Raw genomic sequence first — 22,565 nt, 5'->3', positions numbered from 1 at the left:
CTCTGTACTCCTACACCACCCAGTCTAGCTGTTAATTTCTCTTTATATCTGTCATCAACTTCATTTTTGCAAATATTCACCAGATGTCTCCACTGTGCCAGGACCCGTGCCAGGAATAGCAGTGAGTAAAAGGCAGTGCCTACCCTCAGGGGGCTCATAATTGATTTGGAAGACAGAATCACACACATGCAACAAACTGGTTTTCAAGTAATTTTTTTTTTTAGTGATAGGTACAAGGCTAGAAATAGGCACACATGCTTTGGAACCATGAGGGAAATGGCTAATTCTGCCTGAGTAGTATTTGTGTACAGACCCTGCCTCACCTCCCGTGCACAACTTTGAGCTTCCTGAGAGCAAGGCCTGGCTCTTCTCTTCTCCCTCACAGCAGGACCAAGCTCGGGCCTCCTCCGTCTGCCTTTTCTGAAATGGACCAAGCCGGAGGCCAGACACATGCCAGGCACTCAGCATCATCTAAACCTCCCAGGGGGCAGGGTATAATCCTCCTCCTTCCCCCTGCCCCACCTTTCCATCATTGCATGCACAGGGCCAGGCACACAGCAATTGCTGAATAGTTGTGTTTAATTGAAATGCAGTATCATTGAAGTAGAGGGTGTTCATAGCTCTGGTTTAAAAACCAAAATGGTTTTCAAGAGGTTAAGTGGAGGACTTCCCTGGTGGTGCAGTGGTTAAGAATCCGCCTGCCAATGCAGCGGACACGGGTCGATCCCTGGTCTGGGAAGATCCCACATGTCGTGGAACAACTAAGCCCGTGTGCCACCACTACTGAGCCTGCACTCTAGAGCCCGTGGACCACAACTACTGAAGCCCGCACGCCTAGAGCCCGTGCTCTGCAACAAGAGAAGCCACCGCAATGAGAAGCCCACACACCGCAACAAAGAGTAGCCCTCACTCACCACAACTAAAAGAAAGCCCGCATGCACCAACAAGGACCCAACACAGCCAAAAATAAAATAAATAAATAAATTTATAGAAAAAGAGGATAAGTGGAAAAGGAAAGGAACCTATATTTGTAAGCACTCAGTGCACATCAGCCATGATGCTAGGCACATTCTATATACATTATCATATTTAACCCCCAATTTACAGAGGAGAAAACTGGGGCAAAGTAACTTGCTCCAGGTAATGAGCACATCTTGTAAGTGATAGAGCTGAGATTCGAACCAAATCTTCTGTCAGACGCCAGAGTCAAGGGTTAATTTACTAGCAGTACTTACTAGCAGGGTGAGGCAGGACCCCTGAGCAATGGCCACCCGAGGTAGGGAGATGAGGTGAGGCCTAGGTTGAGGGGCAGGGGGAGGACTGGGCCAGCCTCCAGTGGTCATGAGCCAGAGCTGTGCATCAGGACCCTCAGAGAAAAAACCTGTGTTTTTCCCCCCTGGGTTGGGGGATAGAATGAAACTAGGATCCTCCTGGGCCCAGCACTCCTGAGCCACCTTCCCTCTCTCCCCACAGTACCGAGAGAAGCAGCAGAAACGTGAGGCCGAGGAACGGCGCCGCTTTCCCCTGGAGCAGCGGCTGAAGGAGCACATCATTGGCCAGGAGAGTGCCATCGCCACAGTAGGTGCTGGTGAGTATGCGAGATGCTGGCCTGCACCAAAAAGGGCAAGGAAGCTCACGGTCTGCCCCAGTGAGCTGTAGTCCTGCTGTCTCCATGCTGGGGAGAAGTGGCTAATAATATTACAACATAACATTTGTTGAGTACTTCCTATGTTCCAGGCAGTGTTCTAAGCTCTTTGCATATGTTGTGTTATTTAATCTTTACAGCAACCCTATGAGGTTGGTGCTATTAAATTCCTCTTTTACAGATGAGGAAGCTGAGACAGAGCACTTCAATAATTTGCTCAAGGCTGCTTTCGTATGCTTTGGATTTAACTCTGACCTTCATCTGGTCTACTGCCCCCACCCCACCCCCATTTTTCAGGTAGGGAAACTGAGACCCAGAGAGGAACAAGAGTTTGTCCATCACTAGTAATGTAGCAGTTGAGCCAGAACTAGAACTTTTATCTTCTGTCTCCCAGCACAGGACTCTGCCACACTTCAGTATAATTTGTCAGCAGCTGGTTCAATTTTGGGGAAAATATTCTGAACAAGTCTTGAGTGCCTTCTTCTCCACCTCAGAAGTTCTTTATGTCCGATACTTTGACCCCCGGGAGCTAGACTGCCTGCTGGTGTAACTCCTAATCTAATGGCCCTCCTCCCCATGCAGATCCCACTAGAGAGATATATCAAACTGAGATTCTGCTTAGGATGGTGGCCTCACTATTGTTCCTCTACTCAGGTACATGACTCCCTGAGGGTGACCTCAGACAGGTGAGGTAAGGTCAGTGGAACCCTATGCCTGGCCTAGACAAGGGGTATCCCCCAGGGCAGTGGTTCTCAAAGTGGTCTCTGGACCAGCAGCACCAGCATCCTCTGGGAACTTGTTGGAAATGTAGATCTGAGGCCTCAGCCCAGACCTATGGAATAAGAAGTTCTCGCAGGGGGCCCCAGAAATCTGTGGGTTTTGTTTTTGGGGGTTATTTTTTAATTTATTTTTTTGGCCATGCCATGCAGCTTATGGGATCTTAGTTCTCCGACCAAGGATTGAACCCAGGCCCTCGGCAGTGAAAGCAGAGTCCTAACCACTGGGCCCCCAGGGAATTCCCCAGAAATCTGTGTTTTAACAGGCCCTGCAGGCAATCTGATGCTCAGCTCAAGTTTAAAAACTTCTTTCCGGTACTTCCCTGGAGGTCCAGTGGTTAGGACTCTGCGCTTCCACTGCAGAGGGTGCAGGTTCAATCCCTGGTCAGGGACTGGGATCCCGCGTGCCACGTGGCTTGGCCAAAAAAAAAAAAAAGAAAATTAAAAACCTCTTCCCTGTGATGTCGTGGTCAGTCCCACTCACATGTTGCATCTGGTGCTGCATCTAGTCCCACCAGATGCAGCCCAGCGACTGCCAAGGCCAGCACCAGTTCTCGCCAGTAAAAGGAGATATGAGTCTGAAATTGTGGTGCCCCTCTGGAACATTCTGGAGTGGCCTTGTCAGCCCTAGGAAACCTATTAGAGGAGTCATTGAACAATGAAGGCAGTCACCCCTGTGACACACCAAGCCCAGCCCAATCTCCATCATCCTCACACACCAGTGGGACTGTTGATTTCTCATTATATCTGTCATCAACTTCGTTTTTGCAAGTATTCACCAGATGCCTCACACACCAGTAGGATCGTGAGCCCCTCATCAGGGGCCTGACCATCAGTGAATAAGAGGAGCCCATAGGGACTTCCCTGGTGGCACAGTGGGTAAGACTCCGTGCTCCCAATGCAGGGGGCCTGGGTTCAATCCCTGGTCAGGGAACTAGAGCCCACATGCATGCCGCAACTAAGAATTCACATGTCGCAACTAAGGAGCACACTTGCCACAACTAAGGAGCCAGCAAGCTGCAACTAAGGAGCTGGCGAGCTGCAACTAAGGAGCCCACCTGCCACAACTAAGAAGACCCAGTACAACCAAAATTAATTAATTAATTAAAAAAAAAAAAAACAGCCCATAGACCAGAGCTGCCTCACCAGCTAGAGGTCAGAAGGCTGCCTGCAGGCACACACAGGAGCCAGGGAAAGCTTTTATGAATACACAAGTTCCTGCTACTCAGGCCCAGACCACACCAGGCTGCCCTTTTGGGTCTGGATACAGACAGCCACCCTCAGCCACCACCTTGGAGGTGGCAACACCCCACTCTGTGTCTGAGGTAGAGGGAAAGGAGACCTGAGAACTCTTGGAGAAGAGAGGAGGAGGAGCCCATGGGAGAGACAGGTGACCTAGCAGAGATCTGAGAAAGCATATCCTGCTGGAGTCCCATGTCCACTTGGGCCAGAACTGCAGCTGCCATCATGATATTTTCCCCCCACTTCTTACACAGCCCTTTCCCAGCAGGTTGCCTGCTCCTCTTACCTCCTGCTACTCACCAGCTTCTCAAGCCCATAAGCTATGAAGCTCCCGGAAGTAGCTGGGGGGAGAGGGAGGATCAACCAGGGCTCAAATCGTAGGTGGGCCACTTACCAGCTGTGCAGCTTAGGCTGGTCATTCAGCTTCTTTGAGCATCAGTTTCCTCATCTCTGTACCGGGGAGCCAAATCCAGGACTGTCGGACTGTAAAGCACGTGCTCCTTCCAGCGTGTACCAGATAGCACTCAACAAAATCTAGTCCCCTTCCTCAAGATGTTTACCACCTAGGGTTGGGTACTGTGCTCTATAGGTCAGGCCCACAGTTATTTCCTTCAACCCGGGACTTATCCCTAGTCCTAGCCCCAGACTGGCCTCTTCCCCTGGTCCTACATCACCTTGTCTGTCCCTGCCCTTGGCCCAGAGCAGGAGTAGATGATTCCACTCCCCACCTCCTAGGAGCTGTCAGAATGTCTGCCCCGAGTGCTTCCTTCTACCCAAAGCTCTGTTCTGTCACCTGAACTGCCTCAGATCTGGAGGCAGATCTTTGTCCTGTGGTATGTAGGTTGACCCTGCTATGGCTCCAGTGATGCTGGAAAAGATACAGAGGCCATGGATGGCCTGGGCTGAGGGGTTGGTATGTTCTCTTCCATTTGTAAGGCAGTAACTGTGCACCCACCTTGCTAGAGGCCCTGCAGCCAGGGATCACACTGATAATAGATTGTGTTCGGCTGCCAACTCAGGTGAAGCATGAGGCACTCTTTGGGTTGGAATTTGTGGCAGGTAAGCAGCAGCCAGTGCCTCAGGACCTCAAGACTGAAGTAGGTGCAGGAGAGGGAGGCGGATCTAGAGGGTAGGCCAGACCTCCCTGAGTCCTCTAGGCTAGTGTCAGATATGTGCTGGGGGCTGGCTGGGTGGAGCCTGGCACCCCAGGGGTACCACGAGGATGGGCAGGCAGAGAAGTGCCGCAGAATGAATTGATTTGATAAATGGCCATTTATTACCCTCACGAATTGACTGAAACCAATTTCGGTCACATCAACCCCTGGTAAGTGCTGGGATATTGATTTGTGCAAAGTAATACAGTGAATTTATCAGTGTGATCCCCAGCTGCAGGGCTTCTAGCAAGGCTGGCGCACAGTTACCGCCTTACAAATGGAGGAGATAAAGCACCAGCCCCACAACCCAGGCCCCCATGGCCTCTCTGGTCTTCTGGGGTCACTGGAGCCAAAGCAGGACCAACCTACAGACCACAAGCCAGAGCACTGACATTGAAAGGGAGGCTCTCCATCCAGAATGCAGAGCCGTTCTTGAACATGGGGAAGGGGAGGATGCCTGTTCTACTGGGCAGACCTCCTGGGAGCTCAGAGCCTCTGTGCCCCACCATCCTCAGAAACGCAAGCAGTTGTCTATTCAGCCCATTCAGAGCTACACTCCGCCCCCCTCCTCCAACCCACCCTCCTCCCATGTTCCTGTCTCAGTAAAGGCACTACCGTTCCCTGGTCTCCTAAATAGAAACTTAGGTGTTTCCTTGGTCCTTCCCTCCCCCTCACCCCTCACAGCCCATCAAGTTCTATCATTGTAACTCTCTGTTCTTCTCCCCTCTGTTCCTAATACCGCTGCCCCAGCTCAGGACCTCAGTATCTCCCATGTGAACCAAGCAGTGGCCTCCTCACTGGTGTCTCTGCCTCCTTTTCTTTCCCTGTAATCACTTCTCCCCAGCTAGAGTGAGCTTTGTAAAGTGTAGGGGGAAAGAAAAAAAAAAACCTGTTTAAAATCTTTGAGTGGCTGCCCTAGCCTGGCACACAGGGCCCACCCCTGCTGCTCCCCCTCCTCGGTTGCCCCCACCCGTCCCCACCTGGCACTGCACAAAACGGCTGCTTCTGCTGCCCCGCATGTGCTGTGTTGATCTCCTGCCTGCATTTGTTGATGCTGCCCCCTCTGCTTGTAATTCCCTTTCTTCTGGCCCCTTCCCCACCCCAGCCCTGCCCACCTCCCACACTTGGGCTGGTTTTTACTTAGCCTAACTCAGTTCAGGAGCAATAGACTGTAGACTCCTGAGGGCAGAGACCATGACTGAATCATTTTTGTTTTCCCATGTCCTGGCACAGCGCTCTGCTCGAAGTAGATGCTTAGTGAAGTTTGTCAGATTAATTATTTTGGTATGGCCCTTTGTCCATCTCTGATGTACTCTGAGGAAAGAAGAGAAGCTGTAAGCCTGCTTTCTAGTTGTTCACAAGCATACTAGGAATGTGACTGTAGCGAAATAGTTAATTACAACACCCATACTACTCAGCCTTTGACCCCTTTTCCCCAGACCTACTCCAAGAAGCTTTTTCTGGGCAGCAGGTCATCCTGCACACCCTGTCGCTTCTTCTGACCAGGGGCCTGTCCCCAGAGCCCATTGCATCTGGTCCCAGTTGACTCAAGCCCATAAACTCCCCCGGGAAGCTCTACCACCTTGACTGCTCTTCCAAGGTCTGGCCCGAATTCAGAATCTCAACATCAGCCATGTGCACACAGTAGGCGCACCATCCTGTCTTGTGCTCCACGTCCCTCTTTGACTAATCCAAAAATGTAATCTTCCTAAGCACTGCACCTTTCTGGACCCTCCCTTGGAGTCCTGTTTCTAATCTGAGAAATACATCCAGGTCATCCCTGAGTTGTAGAGAGGCAGTGACTGATTTAGAAAACTTCTTACAGTTCCACTTCCCCACCTCACCACTTCAGGTGTCCCTCCTGTGCACCTGCCATTCTTATTGTCTGGACTGCCCTGCCCTTCCACTCACTTGCCGGGACCCTCAACACCCAGGCCTCCTCCAGGAAGCCTTCCTTAGCCCTCCACCTGGGTGCAGGGCCCTTTCTCTGGGCTTCCTGTGGACATCTTTTAGAACTGAACTTACCACATGGCATCAGTGGTCTTTCTCCCTCCCAAGGTCAGGAACTACCTCTCATTCAGATCTGTTTCCCCAGGTTGGTACACAGGTGTGTAAAAGGTTGAACTCAAGTGAACTCAAATGAACAAAGTCTGAGACCATCTTGACGTTCTGCCTCTCCTCAGCACAGATTCTGATCTCAGCCTCTTTCTGGAAGGGTGTCAATCTTCCCTTCAGGGATCCCTTACCTCACAGCATGCACATAGGCACATATAATGGGTGGGCTCAACAAAAGCTGTTTTTTGCAATTTTAATATGTAACCCCTTAGTAGCAATAGTTTGTCTTCAGAAAGACTAATCTTTACAGACTAAGAAGAGAACTCTCTCTCATCATCCACCAAACCCAAGGCACCAATATCCACTCAGTCAGCAGATACTTCTTGAGCTGTGCTCCTCGAACCTATAAGCTTAGATAGGAAATTGCAAATAGACATTTAGATGACTCAGCCATGGAGTCCCTCTGAAGGACAGGTTTCCCTAGGAGGTGGCACAAGCATGGAACAAACATGTTCCAGTTAGGTTAAAAAAATCTCTCCCACTGCATCACCAGAACTTATCAGGAAAGAAGAGTCAGCCTGCCCAGACTCCCCCGGAACCTTGAGCTAGATGGAGGCAAAGGCCTGGCATGGGAGGAGGAGGCAGTACTTTTGTCTCACTTTGGTTTTGCACACACCAGGGCTTTCCTCTGGAATGTCCCTTCATACCCAGACTGCCTGGCCATCTCTCCCTCATACTTCAGGCACAAATGGCTCTTCCCACACTTCTCCCAGTTGCTCCCATCCCACTTGGAACCCACAGTTTTCATAGCAGCGTTCAACCAAAAGGCACAAACCTTGTTTTAGGCTTCTTTGTAGGTGCCCCAGCACTCAACACAGAGCTTTTTTGCTGAGCAAATGAATAAGGCTCCCTGGAGAGAGGTTAAGAAGAGAGTGGAAACCTTATTCACCCAAGGGTAGTAGTAGTAGTAGTAGTAGTAGTAGTAGTAGTAGTAGTAGTAGTAGTAGTAGTAGTAACCAGTTGAAGCCATAAGAGGCTCTTGGGTCCAGGCCTCACTCTTCTCTATAAAATGGGAGTTGAAGTGTCTTTTCTTTTCCCCTTGTGATTCCAGAAAAACCAAGAATTAATTCATTTAGTCAGCACACATTAAACCAGTGATGGGCAAGACTCCCTCAGGAAATAGAATGCCTAGCACATGCACCCACGGAATACACAGGTTGAGGCACACCCTCCCCCTGATACGAGGGCAGAGACAGATGAAACCTGTTCCACTGCCCCCCTTTGAGCCTCAGTCTCTTCTTCTGTAAAATGGAGGTAATGTCTACTTCTCTAAATTATTGTAAGGATGAAAGAGAGGTCTGTAAAATAGCAAAGCTGATGGCAGCTGCCACTACTGCTGCTATGACTACCATTATTTTTATTATTATTCCATTCTTTGCAACTTATAGCCATTAACTATACTATACTATAGCCATTAACTCATTTTAATCTTCATGTGGGGCTGACTGAGCATGTATGGCTCTTCCCATTTTATAGATGAAGAAACCAAGCCTCTAAATCAGTAAGTGTTTTACTCAAAGTCAATCAACTAATAAGTGGCAGAGCCAGGACTCCAAACTAGGTCCTGCAACTCCTGCCCTCTCCATCATACTGCCCCACAGATGAACATAGGAGTTAATGGAGCAGATGTGATGTGGTGGAATAAACAGGAAAGAGTTGTTGCAGGTGAAACTTAGGATGGTCTGGTAGTGGTTGACATGGTCAGGAGAAGACGTTCTGGTAAGGGGAAGAACCCAGCAAGGAGCCCTGGAGCTGGCTCAGCATGTGGAGAGGCTGCCAAACCTGTTGGAGCTTTCAGAGATGGGACTGGCCAGAGAAGGGGCTGAGCTGCCTGCTCAGGGGACCTGACACCATCTCAAGCCCAGAGAGCAGTGGTCAGGATATGGTCAGGGGCAGGGGCTCGTGAGACCATGTATGGAATGGCTGAGCCAGCCAGACTGGAAGACTGCAGTGCGGTGGCTTTCCAGGTGAGGCGAGGGAATGAGGAGATGTTGTGGTAGGGGAGAGCCAACTCCTTTCTCTAAACTCCTGAAGCACCAGTTCATGCTCAGGAGCTAGCCAGAGCCAGGGTTAAAGCCCAGGTTCACTTATTTACCTGTGTAGTCTTGAACAGGTCACCTAACTTCTTTATATATATTTCCTCGTCTGTAAAATGGGAATCAAGTTACCTGCCTGCCAGCCTCATGGGTTCATAACCAGCCTCAAATGAAGTTATGTCTACAGAAGTTCTTTACAGACTCTGAAGTGCTAGCAGAGGAAGTTGCTGCATTTGCTTGTCCACAGAGCACCAATACCTGTGGCCACATCCCAAATGGGCCTATCCAGGTCTCTGTCTGTCCCAGCCTCTGCCCCAGCCTGACAGAACCCTGAGGCACCCAGCCTTGGTCCTCAGCCACCCTGCCAACCACACACCCCAGGGCCCGCCTTCCCCAGTCTTTCATAGCTGCTTCCATTTTTCATTCTGTCGGACGCCATCTGCTTGGCCATTTTTCTCTTCAGATATTATTAGAAATATCCAGAGTTGTAATTGTTTAATGGTTGGCATTTTGCCTGTTTCACGGGGAGCCCAGATCAAGCCCACCCCAGACTCATGCCCTGGGTCTGGCAGAATTGACCAGGGACAGCTGTGCAGTGGAGTCTGCTTGGCATTATAAAGAGCTCTCTCCCAGGTGCATTATTAGAAAAGAAGGGGGGAAAGATGGCCCCTGGCGTAATCCAATTCCGCATTCTCCATGGTGTTTTTGAACTGCATAGCCCAGAGGCATGCAGCTCTTGGTGGGCTGGGAAGCTTCCTGAAAGAGAAGTCAAGATCAGAGCCTCAGGTTCATGACACCTGGGGAACCCTGGTCCCCCAGGCCACCTGTCTGAGTGATGCCTGGATACTTTTGCCTCCCCAAATACCCCCATGAAGCCTGAATCCAGTTTTTGCTCAGCTTCTTTCCAACCTAGATTCTCAACTTAGCCAACTTTTGGAAGAGTGTGACTCCTTTCATATAACCCCTTCTCTCACCCTTGCCTCAACACACATCCACACATAATGTTCACAGAAGTCTAGCCTTTGCCATTTTACAGTATCTCCACCTCCCCAAATACCCCCATCCACAGGGTCTTGTTTCTGTCAGGACACTGGGGGCTCCCTCTCACCAGGCTGGGACTTCTCCATCTTCATCCGCAGCCTTCAGATACCTATGAGGCCTGTGGATTCCCATCATGGCCAGGCCTTCCAGAGGACCAAGCCAGTCAGTTTAGAGATGATCTGAGACCTAGCCCAAGGGAGAGGTTAGACTGAGTGTTTTCTCAGGCCCCTCTCAGGAGTCTCAGGGAGTATCTCCCGGGCAGGCAGAGTGGCTAGTCTGGTGTCCATGAGGTTGCACAGTTTTTTTTTTCTGCTGAGGCCAGAACTAGAAAGTATCTTAGGTAGAAGCATTAGAGATTGAGGTGAGAAAGCCCACAGTGTGGACCTGAACTCCTAAGACAGGGATTCGAGACCTCTTTGATCTGATCCCACCCACAAGTACTCATGTTCATTCCTGTCTCCACCTCTGTCATGCTGCTGCATTTGCCCCCTCCAGATCCCACCCAGTCTCTGTGATCTGTCATCAGTCCCACTTCTTCCAAAAGCCTTCCCTGATCTCTCCAGCCGCTTCTTTGAAACCCAACCACACAGATTATACCACACAGTATAGCATTTAGGATCTTTGCACCTCAAGAATGGACGATGCTTCCCTAAGACTGTCAACTCTTCCTCCATTGACTTGGTTTCCATGCCTTGTCCTCTGACATATATCCTTTTGCTCATCTCCCCTCAACGCTCTGGGGACCAGACCATATATGCTGTTCCATCTGCAGGATGACCTTGACATTGCACAATGGTCTCTCCCCTTCCTTCTTCTGACGGCCGTGTTTCCGTTTATGGCAACCCAAATTGATACTAGCTTTTGTAAGTAACCATCTGTGACAAAAAAAGAAGACAGGTTTAGAGATGCAACTCTACCATCTCCACCAGTCAGCTGGTAATCTACTAGTTGTGTGACTTGGGCAGATCTCTTTATCTCTTGTTTCAGTTTCCTGTTCAGTATGATGGAGTTGAAAATAATATTTTCCACTCAGGGTATGGGTCTTGAGTAATAAAATGTTGGCGATTTTTCCATTGGGCCTAGCAGATAGCATGTTTAATAAATGATTCTTCTGATTGTTCTTCCTCATTCTGTTCCTACTCTTATACTTGAGCGATGCTTCTGAGCCTGACTCTCCCACTCTGTGGTTGGGCACTTAATTTCCTCATCTTGCACATAGAACCCTTGAAGAGGAGAGGTTAGCACTCACTCTAGCAGAGCTGAGCCCAGGGGAACCTAGTACGTGTTTATTCCCGTTCCCCTACCTCTGCCCAGTGGAGGCCATGTTGGTGGAGGTGCTAACCAGGTGGCTCACCCTTCCATGCCCTGAGCTCCACACTACCCTTCATTGGCTTCCAGAAAGTGCATTTGGCTGTATTTCCTAACAGCAGATGAGACCTTAGTTCCCCCAAATGGGAAAGAGTTCAGAGCTCACACCCCAGATCCCCAAGGGCCTGCCATGGGCTTCTGCCTCTCCCATTTGCATAGGGGCAGGCTTAGACTCCCACCAGTGGTGAGTAGATGGGTTACCAGTGGAGAGCTAAAGTTCCTCTCAAATTCTCCTTCACCAGCCCCCCACCCCCTTCACCTTCATTCACCATCCACCCGCCTTTCAGTTTCCTTGGCAACGCTGAGTGCTCATCCTGGAAAACTTTATCCGAAATCTGCTCTGGGCAGCTTTCCAAATCCATGCTAACCTGATTAGGTGTCTCTAGGGGCCTTGCCAGCTAATCAGATTAGGCAGCACTAATGGTAGTGAGGACTTTGAGTGGGCGCAGAGCAGTAAAACATATTGTATACTTAGTGATAATTATCCTGCCTTTTGTGTCATTGATTTATCTGCCTCCCTCCCTGTCCTCCCGTCTTATGTGTTTGGCCATAGCGATCCGGAGGAAGGAGAATGGCTGGTACGACGAAGAACATCCTCTTGTCTTCCTCTTCCTGGGATCATCTGGAATAGGTAACTGGGAATAGATCAGCCTGTGGGGAAGGAGAGCTGGGGGAGCCCCAGCTTCTATGGGCCAGAGTCAGACAACCCACCTCTCATTCAAATCTAGCTCCCAGAACAACTGCCTCCAAATTACAGAGCCAGCAAGAGGATCATCTGTCACATTAGGAACAGCTGGAATTATGCCCCTCCCTCTGGAAGCTGTGGTGCAGGGCCTACTTCACCTGGAAGGCCAGGCCCTTGGGGTCCTGTGAGTCCTGGTCCAGCCACTCTGCAACCCCAGAGGCTGCCCTTTAGGAATTGAACCCCTCCACTGCCCAGTGCACCAGCCTTATCTAGTGTAGCCTGGGACATAACCCTCTAGGAAGCTAAAGAAAGCCCCTGATGGCCAGCACAGTGCTAAGTGCATAGCAAAATTGGTTGCAGTGAAATGGGTCGGGGATTTTTATAGCCATTTGGGCTGGATTATCTGAGGCATTCTCACCCCCTCACTCTCTGCCCTCACAGATACTTCCCACTGCCACCACCACACCACCACCACCTCCCGTTGTCTTTTTTTTTTTCTCTCTCCCATTGTCTTGATAGGGAATTTCATGCATCTATTGCCTCCTCTTCCCCTCTCAGCATCTTCATGGGTGCTCCCTCAGATGTAGGGTCCCAAAAGGTTACCATTACCTCACATGATACTATAGAACTTGACCCATACCAGATAGTGACTTCCAAAGGCTTGACCATCATGCCAAATGGCCCTTCAGAGCCACCACTTCGGTATTATCATTCCTTCTTTATGTTACAAAGCAAGGCTGTGAAGCCAAGGAGAGGTGCTTTTTATCCGCTCCCAGCCTCTATTTGGCCTGTGGCTCCAGGGCCTGGCTGGATGGCAAGACCGTGGGTGTCCAGAGAGATACAGTGCAATGAACCAGGAAGTCAGGGTACTCCTAGGACAGGCAAGGTTTATGCTGGGCTTCAAAGGACAGGATGGCTCTGGATTGTAAGAGTCAACCTCTCACTCTTAGGATGCTGCTGTAGAGAAAAGGCTTCAATCCCCATCCACAAAAAAATCAAGATGCAATGCAGACTTTGATTCTGGTCCCAGTTTTACCATTAATTCCCTTGGTGACTTTGAGAGAGTCACTGACCCTCTCTGAGCCTCAACATTCCCATCCATAACATACATTATTTCCAGCATCCATACATTTCTAATATGCTTTCATCACAGGAGATAGTCATCTGGTCCTAACCCAACACTTCTCTTTTCCTTCTTATTAGGAAAAACAGAACTGGCCAAGCAGACAGCCAAATATATGCACAAAGATGCCAAAAAGGTAAGGGCTGGGATCTACGCCTGATTGGCAGGCCATGGAGAGCTCACCACTCCTGCTAGCCCAAAAAATCCTAGGCTCCCTGAATCTAGCAATAGCCAATCAAAAAGATGGGCCCTGGCCCAGGAAGCAGGCCTCAGCTATGGCCCCAACTTGGCCACCAATTGCTCCAGGAATTTGGGCAAGTTATTCAACCTCTTTGTGCCTCAATTTCTTCATCTGTGAAATAGGATGAATAATCCTTGCCCTGCCTGACTCTTGAGGCACTTGGGAGAACCCAGTGAGATTCATTTATACAACATTTCTAAGCATCTACTCTGTGCCGGGTATTGTACTAGATCCTGATAATACAGCGTTCATTAAGACACTCCCCTGCCCTGAGGAGCTCCGTCTTGAGGGGGAGACAGCTTTAGAAACATATCACTACTGTCCAGTGCCATCAAGGCCATGCTAGAGGGAGTCTCAGACCTGTAGGAGAAATGTAGAAATAAGAGGATTTGCTTTTCTACATGAACTTTTTTTTTTTTTTTGCGGTACGCAGGCCTCTCACTGCTGTGGCCTCTCCCGTTGCGGAGCACAGACTCCGGATGCGCAGGCTCTGCGGCCATGGCTTACGGGCCCAGCCGCTCCGTGGCATGTGGGATCTTCCCAGACCGGGGCACGAACCCGCATCCCCTGCATCGGCAGGCGGACTCTCAACCACTGCGCCACCAGGGAAGCCCCATTCTACATGAGCTTTTAAACGTGATTTCTTAATGCCCTAAGCTATGAGGTGGTCACAGTCTCCTTTTTCCAGAGGCCTGGATTCTCCATAGGACAGGGCTGTGCCCATCCCCTTGTTCAGACTCTGGCTTTCCAAGGCCTGCTCAGTTTGACTTTCTAGACTGACAGGAAATACTTTCACACAGACAGAAATGTCAGAGCAGTCCTTGGAGATTGCAGAAACATTTCAACTTAAAGTCACACATTCTTCTTCCTACTGGCCTTCCCAGTGTGGAGGCATCACAGGTTGCCCACGACCCTGGATGCCCTTGCCTACTTTCTGTGGAAAGCCTCCCCAGCTGAGGTGATGAGGAATTGCCCAGGCCTCCGCCAGCCAAACTGCCAGCAACAGAGTCCTGGCCACCTCCTTTCCTGCTTTTGCCTAGCTCCCCCTTCACCACCTCCCTGAGGGCCTGGCAGCCACAGAAACAAGGTAGCTCAGGCTGTGTCCTTCTGAGCCACATTCATAGCCCCCTTCTACTGACTCTGCCAGTAGCTGTCTGTGAGCTGTCTCAACCAAAGCTAGAGCAGACCCACTCAACAGGCAGGCAGGCAGGCAAGAAGCAGCACATGGCATGCTAATATGCTCCAACCGAAATAGCATTTTTAAGACAATTCATCAGGTTGGCAGCGATTGAAACAATTAGCACTCTGGAAAGGGCCATAAACTAGCAAGACTATTAGGGAAGATGCAGTTATGGGCAGGAACCACCTGATTAGGGATGAAGAATTCCGAGTGGTTTAATTTTAATACTGTCAGAAAGGTTAATATTTAATTACAAATCATAATCTCCTTATCCAAGCTGTCTTAATATGTCTTCATACACAGTGGAAGTAGAAGGAAGGTATCTGCTGACTTGCTGGTGTAGAAAGGAGAAGGGGCTTGATAAAAGACTGATGATGCAAGTCATTTTTCAGTTGGAGCATCTAAACAAGAGACAGATTTCCACCAGTGCAGGGTGTCCTGAAAGCTGATGATGGCATCCTTCAGTACATGCCTCACCTAGGAGACGGAGTTAACACCGTCACCACTTGGAGTCAGTGGCCTGGGTGATCCAGGCTCTGGAGTCAGCCATTCCTTGGCGCAGGTTCTACTGGTCCTAGACGGGTTGCTTTACCCCTCTTAAGTTTCAGCTCTTGCCTCAAAGTGAAGCTAATCAGTACTGTGTCTAAGGTTGTCGTGAGCATCAAGTGAGATACTATGAATCACAGAGAACACAGGTTCTAGCACCCAGTAAGTGCCTGATCCCTTGTCTTATATTTATTCATCACTCTGTACTTTCCACAGCAGTATTCCCATCCATTGTCTTATTTGATCCTATAAGGAAGATAGCATAAATGCTAAATTAGACCCACTTTTTAGATGAGAGAACTGAGACCCTACAGTGTTAAGCATCCAGAGTCACCTGTTAGGGGAAGAAGTAAAATCAGAATCCAGTCTCTCAACTCTTCTCTCAGAACTCTTGTTCTCAGCCACAAGAGGAGGCTAGATTATAAACTTGTCCATTTGTCCCCATGTCACATAGGGAGATGAGAGGCATGAGAAGCCCAATATAACCATGTATTTTATTTTTAAATCATAGTTGTTGCTTCTATAAAACTTCTACCTTCACCAGCCCTGAGGACCAACTCATTACAGCATCTATGTCTAGCATAGACATTCTCTGGACATGTAACAGGCATGTTTGAAACCTGCCTTCAAAATCTGAGGGTTCTGGGCTTCCCTGGTGGCACAGTGGTTGGGGATCCGTCTGCCAATGCAGGGGACAAAGGTTCAAGCCCTGGTCCGGGAGGTTCCCACACACCGCGGAGCAGCGAAGCCCGTGCGCCACAACTACTGGTCCTGCACTCTGGAGTCTGCGAGCCACAACTACGGAAGCCCACGTGCCTGGAGCCTGTGCTCTGCAACAAGAGAAGCCACCGCAATGAGAAGCCCATGCACCGCAACCAAGAGTAGCCCCCGCTCGCGGCAACTAGAGAAAGCATGCACGCAGCAGGGAAGACCCAACGCAGCCAAAAATAAATAAATAAATAAAATTGAAAAATAAAACAAAATCTGAGGGTTCTGGACTGTAAGCTGTCTAACCAGGGTACCTGACATCACCAGGACCCACGGAGTGATGTGTGGGAAGTGTCACGTACAGGGCCCAGTGTAAAGGAGGACTGAGCACTGACCTGGGAGTTGGTGACTTGAATTCGAGTTCTCGCTCTCTGATCCTTAGTTTCCTCATTTGTAAAGAGTCACAATACCTCCAGACCTGGCTGCCTCTCAAGGACTTGTTTGCACATTTTGATAATTTCTTTTTTTTTATTTATTTATGTTTGGCTGTGTTGGGTCTTCATTGCTGCGCACGGGGGCTACTCTTTGTTGCAGTGTGCAGGCTTCTCATTGCGGTGGCTTCTCTTGTTGCAGAGCACAGGCTCTAGGCATGCGGGCTTCAGTAGTTGTGGCACACGGGCTCAGTAGTTGTGGCTCGAAGGCTCAGTAGTTGTGGCATATGGGCTCAGTTGCTCCATGGCATGTGAGATCTTCCCAGACCAGGGCTCAAACCTGTGTCCCCTGCCTTGGCAGGTGGATTCTTAACCACTGCGCCACCAGGGAAGTCCTGTAATTTGTTTACCAGACTTGTGAGCTTATTATTTTTCTCTCATTAACCTCTACTATTTCTCCCAAATTGAGCAGCTTTGTTAACTCCCATTATTAGGGTTAATAATCCTTGAGAAAAAACCTTAATGGCATTCTGTGATTTCATCCTGAAGTAGGGTGGTGAAGCCCTAACGACTGCAGTTATAGTGGCAGTATGATGAAGGGATCAAGAGCAGGGCTCTGGGTCCAATGCTAAACTACTCTGTGGAGTTGGCTGAGATCTCTGTTTACATCAGTTTTCTCATCTGTAAAATGGAGTCAATAATGGTGCCTGTCTCATTGGATTGTTATGAAGGTTAAGTGAGATAATGATGTAAAATGCTAAACACCATTCTTGGCACATAGTAAGCAATCAGTGCATGTTAGATATAATTGTTATTATTGTTGCCTCACTTCTAGATAACCCTAAGGTAAGATCATTTGAAACCAAAATTATTCTAGCCAAGAAAATCAAGCCCTTAGATTTGTTGAGAGTTACTCAGCAAATCAGTAGAAGGACTAGGATAAGAACCCAGGTAATTTGACATAAACGTAAGTGAGCACTGAAGTCTGTACTCCCTGTTACCTTGGGGCATTGATTGACACTGGTTCTGGACACAAAGCTCAGAACCCTTCAAATGAAGATGCCAAGAGCCCAGCTGATTGATGAAGTGGGAAATATGAGGCAGGAGGGTATAGTGGCTAAGAGCACAGGCTTTGAGCCAGATTGTCAAGCTTGAGTGACCTTGGGCAAGTTACTTTAATCTGTGGCTCGGTTTTCTCATCTGTAAGGTGGGAATGATAATACTACTTTTATCTCATAGACTTACACACATTCTAAGCCCTTTATAGCTTGCTTATTTAGAACATCGCCAGACACATAGTAAGCGCCCAGTGAGTGTCACCTATTATCCAGATACCCATCTCGTGGCTTCCAGCTCATTGCTCCCTCTGGGCAGCACTCCCAGCTTCCCCATGTCTATCTTCCCACGCTTCCTGAAGCCAGTGTTTCTCTTGGCCGAGCTGCCTGGGTCCCTCTGAAGATGCTTGCTGGCTAATGCTCCATGTCCTCTGATAACACACCCTCATGACCTTAAGAACTTCTCCAAGGCCTTTCCGACCTCTTGGATTAGGTCCTCTCCTCAGGCCATAACATAAAGGAGAAACAGCGAGAGGGCATAAGGGCCTGAGTATATAGGAAGAAACTGCAGCTCCAAAAGGGAAGGCAGCCAAGGCCACACAGATAGTGGAGAACTGGGGCTGGAAGCCAAGCCTGGGACTCTTTCTGCCACCCTATACCTCACGTACAGAGTGACAGGACAGAGAAAAAAATAGAATACATCACAGACTGAATTTCTGGCCAGCAACCGAACTAGAGTATAGCCTGGATTTCAGACATAGCTACCTCCCTCTCAGGGTCTTGGCGCGCCCTCCCTCATCCCCAGCTCTCAGGAGAAGCATAGGCAGTGGGTGCATTCTCTTAGATGGAAGTATGTGCCAGTAGGAGAGGAGCCTGAGGAGTCTCTGGGGAACCCTGATCTGGGTGGAGAGACAGGGCCTCTGAGTGCCCTTATAATGCCCTAAATCCCTAAATTCTTCATGAAAAGTCATGGGCATTCTGCTTGTTTTAACTCGCAAATCCCACTCCAGAGGGTGTGCTGTTCCCCTGGGGCTAATTATGGTCGGGCCTCACCCCAGGGGGCCAGTTCCCTGGAAATCTGCCCTAGGCCCAACCATGGAGAGAGAAGGGCTGCAAGCTACATTCTGGATAGCTCTTAAGTGAAAACATGTAAATAAATGAGAAAGATTTATTAGTTTAAAAGAAAAGTAGGGGGCTTCCCTGGTGGCACAGTGGTTGAAAGTCTGCCTGCCAATGCAGGGGACACGGGTTCGTGCCCCGGTCCAGGAAGATCTCACATGCCGTGGAGTGGCTGGGACCGTGAGCCATGGCTGCTGAGCCTGCGCGTCCGGAGCCTGTGCTCCGCAACGGGAGAGGCCACAACAGTGAGAGGCCCGCGTACCGCAAAAAAAAAAAAAAGAAAAGTAGGGACTTCCCTGGTGGCGCAGTGGTTAAGAATCCACCTGCCAATGCAGGGGACACGGGTTCGATCCCTGGCCTGGGAAGATCCCACATGCCGCGGAGCACCTGGACCCGTGCGCCACAATTAGCCTGCACTCTAGAGGCCACGAGCCACAACTACTGAAGCCCACGTGCCTAGAGCCCATGCTCCACAACAAGAGAAGCCACTGCAATAAGAAACCTGCACACTGCAACAGAGTAGCCCCTGCTCGCCACAACTAGAGAAAGCCTGCGCACAGCAACGAAGGCCCAACGCAGCCAAAAAATAAATAAAATAAATTTATTTTTTTTTAAAAACTGTGATAAAAAATTTTTTTAAATAAATAATATAAAAATAAATTGGTGCAGCCACTGTGAAGAGCAGTATGGAGGTTCCTTAAAAAACTAAAAATAGAGTTACCGTATGTCGCAGCAATCCCACTCCTGGGCATATATCCAGAAAAGATGAAAACTCCAATTTGAAAAGATACATGCAGCCCAGTGATCATTGCAGCACTATTTACAATAGCCAGGACATGGAAACAACCTAAATGTCCATCGACAGACAAATGGATAAAGAAGATGTGGTACATATATACAATGGAATACTACTCAGCCATAAAAAAAGAATGAAATAATGCCATTTGCAGCAACATGGATGGGCCTAGAGATTATCATACTAAGTGAAGTAAGTCAGAGAAAGACAAATATTGTATCGTACACTTATATGTGGACACTAAAAGAATGATACAGATGAACTTATTTATGAAACAGAAATAGACTCTCAGATGTAGAAAACAAACTCATGGTTAACAAAGGGAGAAGGCGGAGAGGATAAGTTAGTAGTTTGGGATTAACATATACACACTACTATATATAAAAAAGGTAAGTAATAAGGACCTACTGTATAGCACGGGGAACTGTATTCAATATCTTGTAATAATCTATAATGGAAAAGAATCTGAAAAAGAATATATATATGTATGTGGGTGTATGTATGTATAACTGAATGAATATATATATGTATGTGGGTGTATGTATGTATAACTGAATCACTTTGCTGTACACCTGAAACTAACACAACTTTGTAAATCAACTATACTTAAAAAAAAAGAAAAAGGGGCATGTGCCCACATAGACTTGCAAAGTTGAGGGCACCATGGAGCTGTCTGGGTGCTTGTTGCTCCCCTGCATCTCATCATGATCCCACGCTGATGGTGACTGACTTTGTCCATGTCAGCCTGCCCCACTCAGGTGCTGCTAGAGAACAGAGACATAGCTCCAGTGCTTGGCACACACAGTATGCCCTCAGGAAATGTGGGATGAGTGGATGACGTGGTGATCAGACCCAGTAGAAGCCTGAAAAAGGAGACATTCCAAGCCAGATTTAAGGCAGGAACGCGACTTGGGTTTATTAAGGTAGGGCATGAGGGAATCGTGGGGGATGAGTGGACAGAAAAAGGAGGCAAGGAGCCAGAAAAAACTATATCATGAAAATGGGATAGAAAATCTTGGCTTGGTGTGGCTTAAAAGCCGGAATATATTTGAGATCTCCTTAACCCTTCCCCCTGCCTTCTTCAAATGGACTCCTGCTTGTTTCCACACAGGGTTTCATCAGGCTTGACATGTCTGAGTTCCAGGAGCGGCATGAGGTGAGTGAGAGTCCTTGGTGAAGTGTGGTTTGGAGAGCCTGTCAACAGGGCTCTGCCTGGCTATTTTGATGTGACTTGTCGATTAGGCCTGAGATAATTCCAGCAGCCTTGGGATTTATCCTTTGCGGGGAGCATATGTACACAGCAGGGTCACTGATCTGTTTTGCATATGATTTGCTCTGATGAGTAAACACAGAAAAGATCATCTGCTCTCCCATCACGGCAGGATTCCTTCTACCCAAAGAGACAACCTGATTGTCCTTGTTGGGACAGGCAATCTTAACAGTATATAAAGCCATCTTACCGTTGCATGTCCCATATTAGAAACTAAAAGCATAGAAAGGCCTTCCTAACTTATTTCCTTCCTTCCATCAGGTGGCCAAATTTATTGGGTCCCCACCAGGCTACATCGGCCATGAGGAGGGTGGCCAGCTGACCAAGAAGCTGAAGCAGTGCCCCAACGCTGTGGTGCTCTTCGATGAGGTGGACAAAGCCCATCCAGATGTGCTCACCATCATGCTGCAGCTGTTTGATGAGGTGCCAGTCAGCTTGGGCCGGGATGGAGTTGGGGGCACCTGTAGGTATGGGGGGCTGTGAACAGCAGGACCCAGGGGCCCAGAATTGATCATTCCTCAAGTTGCTGCTTCCTCGTGTGTACGTTCAGTCACTTAGCAGGTGTGGCTTCACCCCCTCTCTGGACCGGGGCCCAGACTGGGCACCCAAAGAAGACCAGCACTGCCCAAGAGTTGAAATGTTGTGGCTGCCTAGACTACCTTCGAAAGAGACAGAATGGGACAGGGGTGCCAGGGGAGAGAGAGAGAGAGCTGAATTTTTAGTTCTAGCTCTGCCCCATCTCTCAGCATCAGGGACCTCGTGTGACAAACAAGGAGGCTGGATCCAGTAAGCTCCAAGAACCTTTCTGGCTCAGACAGCTCCTGCTCCTCCCCATGTCAGCCATCATTTTCACCAGTTCTTAAAAATGCCAGGGACGTTGCTGCTGTCTGTGATGGTGACCATGATGATGGAATGGTGGCGCCCTGGTTCATGGAACCGTCTTCTCCTGAGGAGCTCCAGGCTGGTCACAAGCAAGGACAGTCTCCCTCTTAACTGGTGAAATGAGCTCTAAATGAGAACAACTTCCTCTTTTTCAGCACAGTCTATGTAATAGGCCTGTGCTAAAGACTTTACAGATGTTCTTGCTAATCATCACAATAGCCAGGCAAGGTACCAATCATTTGTTACAGATGAAGAAACTGAGGTTCAGCAAGGTTATAAATGACTTGCCCAAGGCCACAGAGCTACTGTGTGGAAGAGCCAGAAATGGGCTGCAGATACATCTGGTCCCAGAGCCCCAGTTCTCCCCATCTGTACCAGTCCTTATCTTGAGCAGCGGAGGGAAAGCTTATGATTGTGGGAGGGGCTGCCATCCACCTTTTCCAGGGGTCCTGCAGAACTGGGGATGAGGCCTCCCATCTGCTCCCATGCAGGGACTATATTAGCCAGCACATGGCCGGATGGAGTCCAGTCCAGGGAAAATGTCCAGCCCCATTTTCCCTCCAGCCCTGGGAAAATGGAAAGAGGTTTGCTGCCCATGTCAGGGTGCACTAACGAAATGCAGGAATGGATACCCGTGGACCAAATAGCACATCAGGTACCAAGCCAGGAAGAACCAGATCCAAATGTCCCCACAGCTGCCCACTGCCTGTCCCACCTGGCCCAGCATCCTTGCCCCTGCCCCAGTTTATTGCTCTCTTCCTAGGCTCTCATCTGCTCCCTGTCTCGAGACCCACCCCCCACCCCCACTGAGGAATGAAGGCCAAGTCTTCAAAGGTCACATATTCTGTTTCCCGTACCTGTGCTCTGAGACCACCCCCACCCCGACCCCTGCTGCCGCCTTCTAGCCTCTTGATGGGATTCAGGTACATAGCTGTGGACCAGACCGAAACCTGCCCTCTGGGAACTCCCTACCTAGTAGACAGCAGAGAGGAGATATGATAAAGTTGACATTTTTGTACTTTGTGTGCAAGGCACTGTTATTGCATGTATGAACTCCTTTAATCCTCCCAGAAGGAGGATTGGTTCCCAGAAGATGGTTATTATTACTGACTCCATGTAACAAATGTAGAAACTGAAGTAAAGTGAGAGGAT

At 49.0% G+C, this 22,565-nt stretch overlaps 1 protein-coding gene across 6 annotated transcripts in view; it reads left to right on the top strand.

Annotated features, from left to right (window-relative positions):
• Window positions 1-22,565, top strand: part of CLPB (ClpB family mitochondrial disaggregase) — a 176,500-nt gene that overhangs the window by 116,914 nt on the left and 37,021 nt on the right. For all 6 annotated transcript variants that reach the window (XR_016393826.1, XR_016393827.1, XR_016393825.1 and 3 more), the window contains 5 exons: window positions 1,474-1,588; window positions 11,931-12,008; window positions 13,266-13,321; window positions 20,373-20,417; window positions 20,793-20,954. Coding sequence is in view for 3 of the 6 variants with exons in the window: in XM_089915254.1 (XP_089771380.1) it covers window positions 1,474-1,588; window positions 11,931-12,008; window positions 13,266-13,321; window positions 20,373-20,417; window positions 20,793-20,954 (456 nt within the window). In the remaining 3 variants the exon portion in view is untranslated. The remainder of the gene's footprint in view (window positions 1-1,473; window positions 1,589-11,930; window positions 12,009-13,265; window positions 13,322-20,372; window positions 20,418-20,792; window positions 20,955-22,565) is intronic.

This window comes from Delphinapterus leucas, chromosome 7, assembly GCF_059928025.1.
Source record: "Delphinapterus leucas isolate spDelLeu-1000000601 "Yukka" chromosome 7, BTC_Dleu_Yukka2, whole genome shotgun sequence".
Lineage (NCBI taxonomy): Eukaryota > Metazoa > Chordata > Mammalia > Artiodactyla > Monodontidae > Delphinapterus > Delphinapterus leucas.
This window is presented reverse-complemented; position numbering and strand designations above follow the sequence as displayed.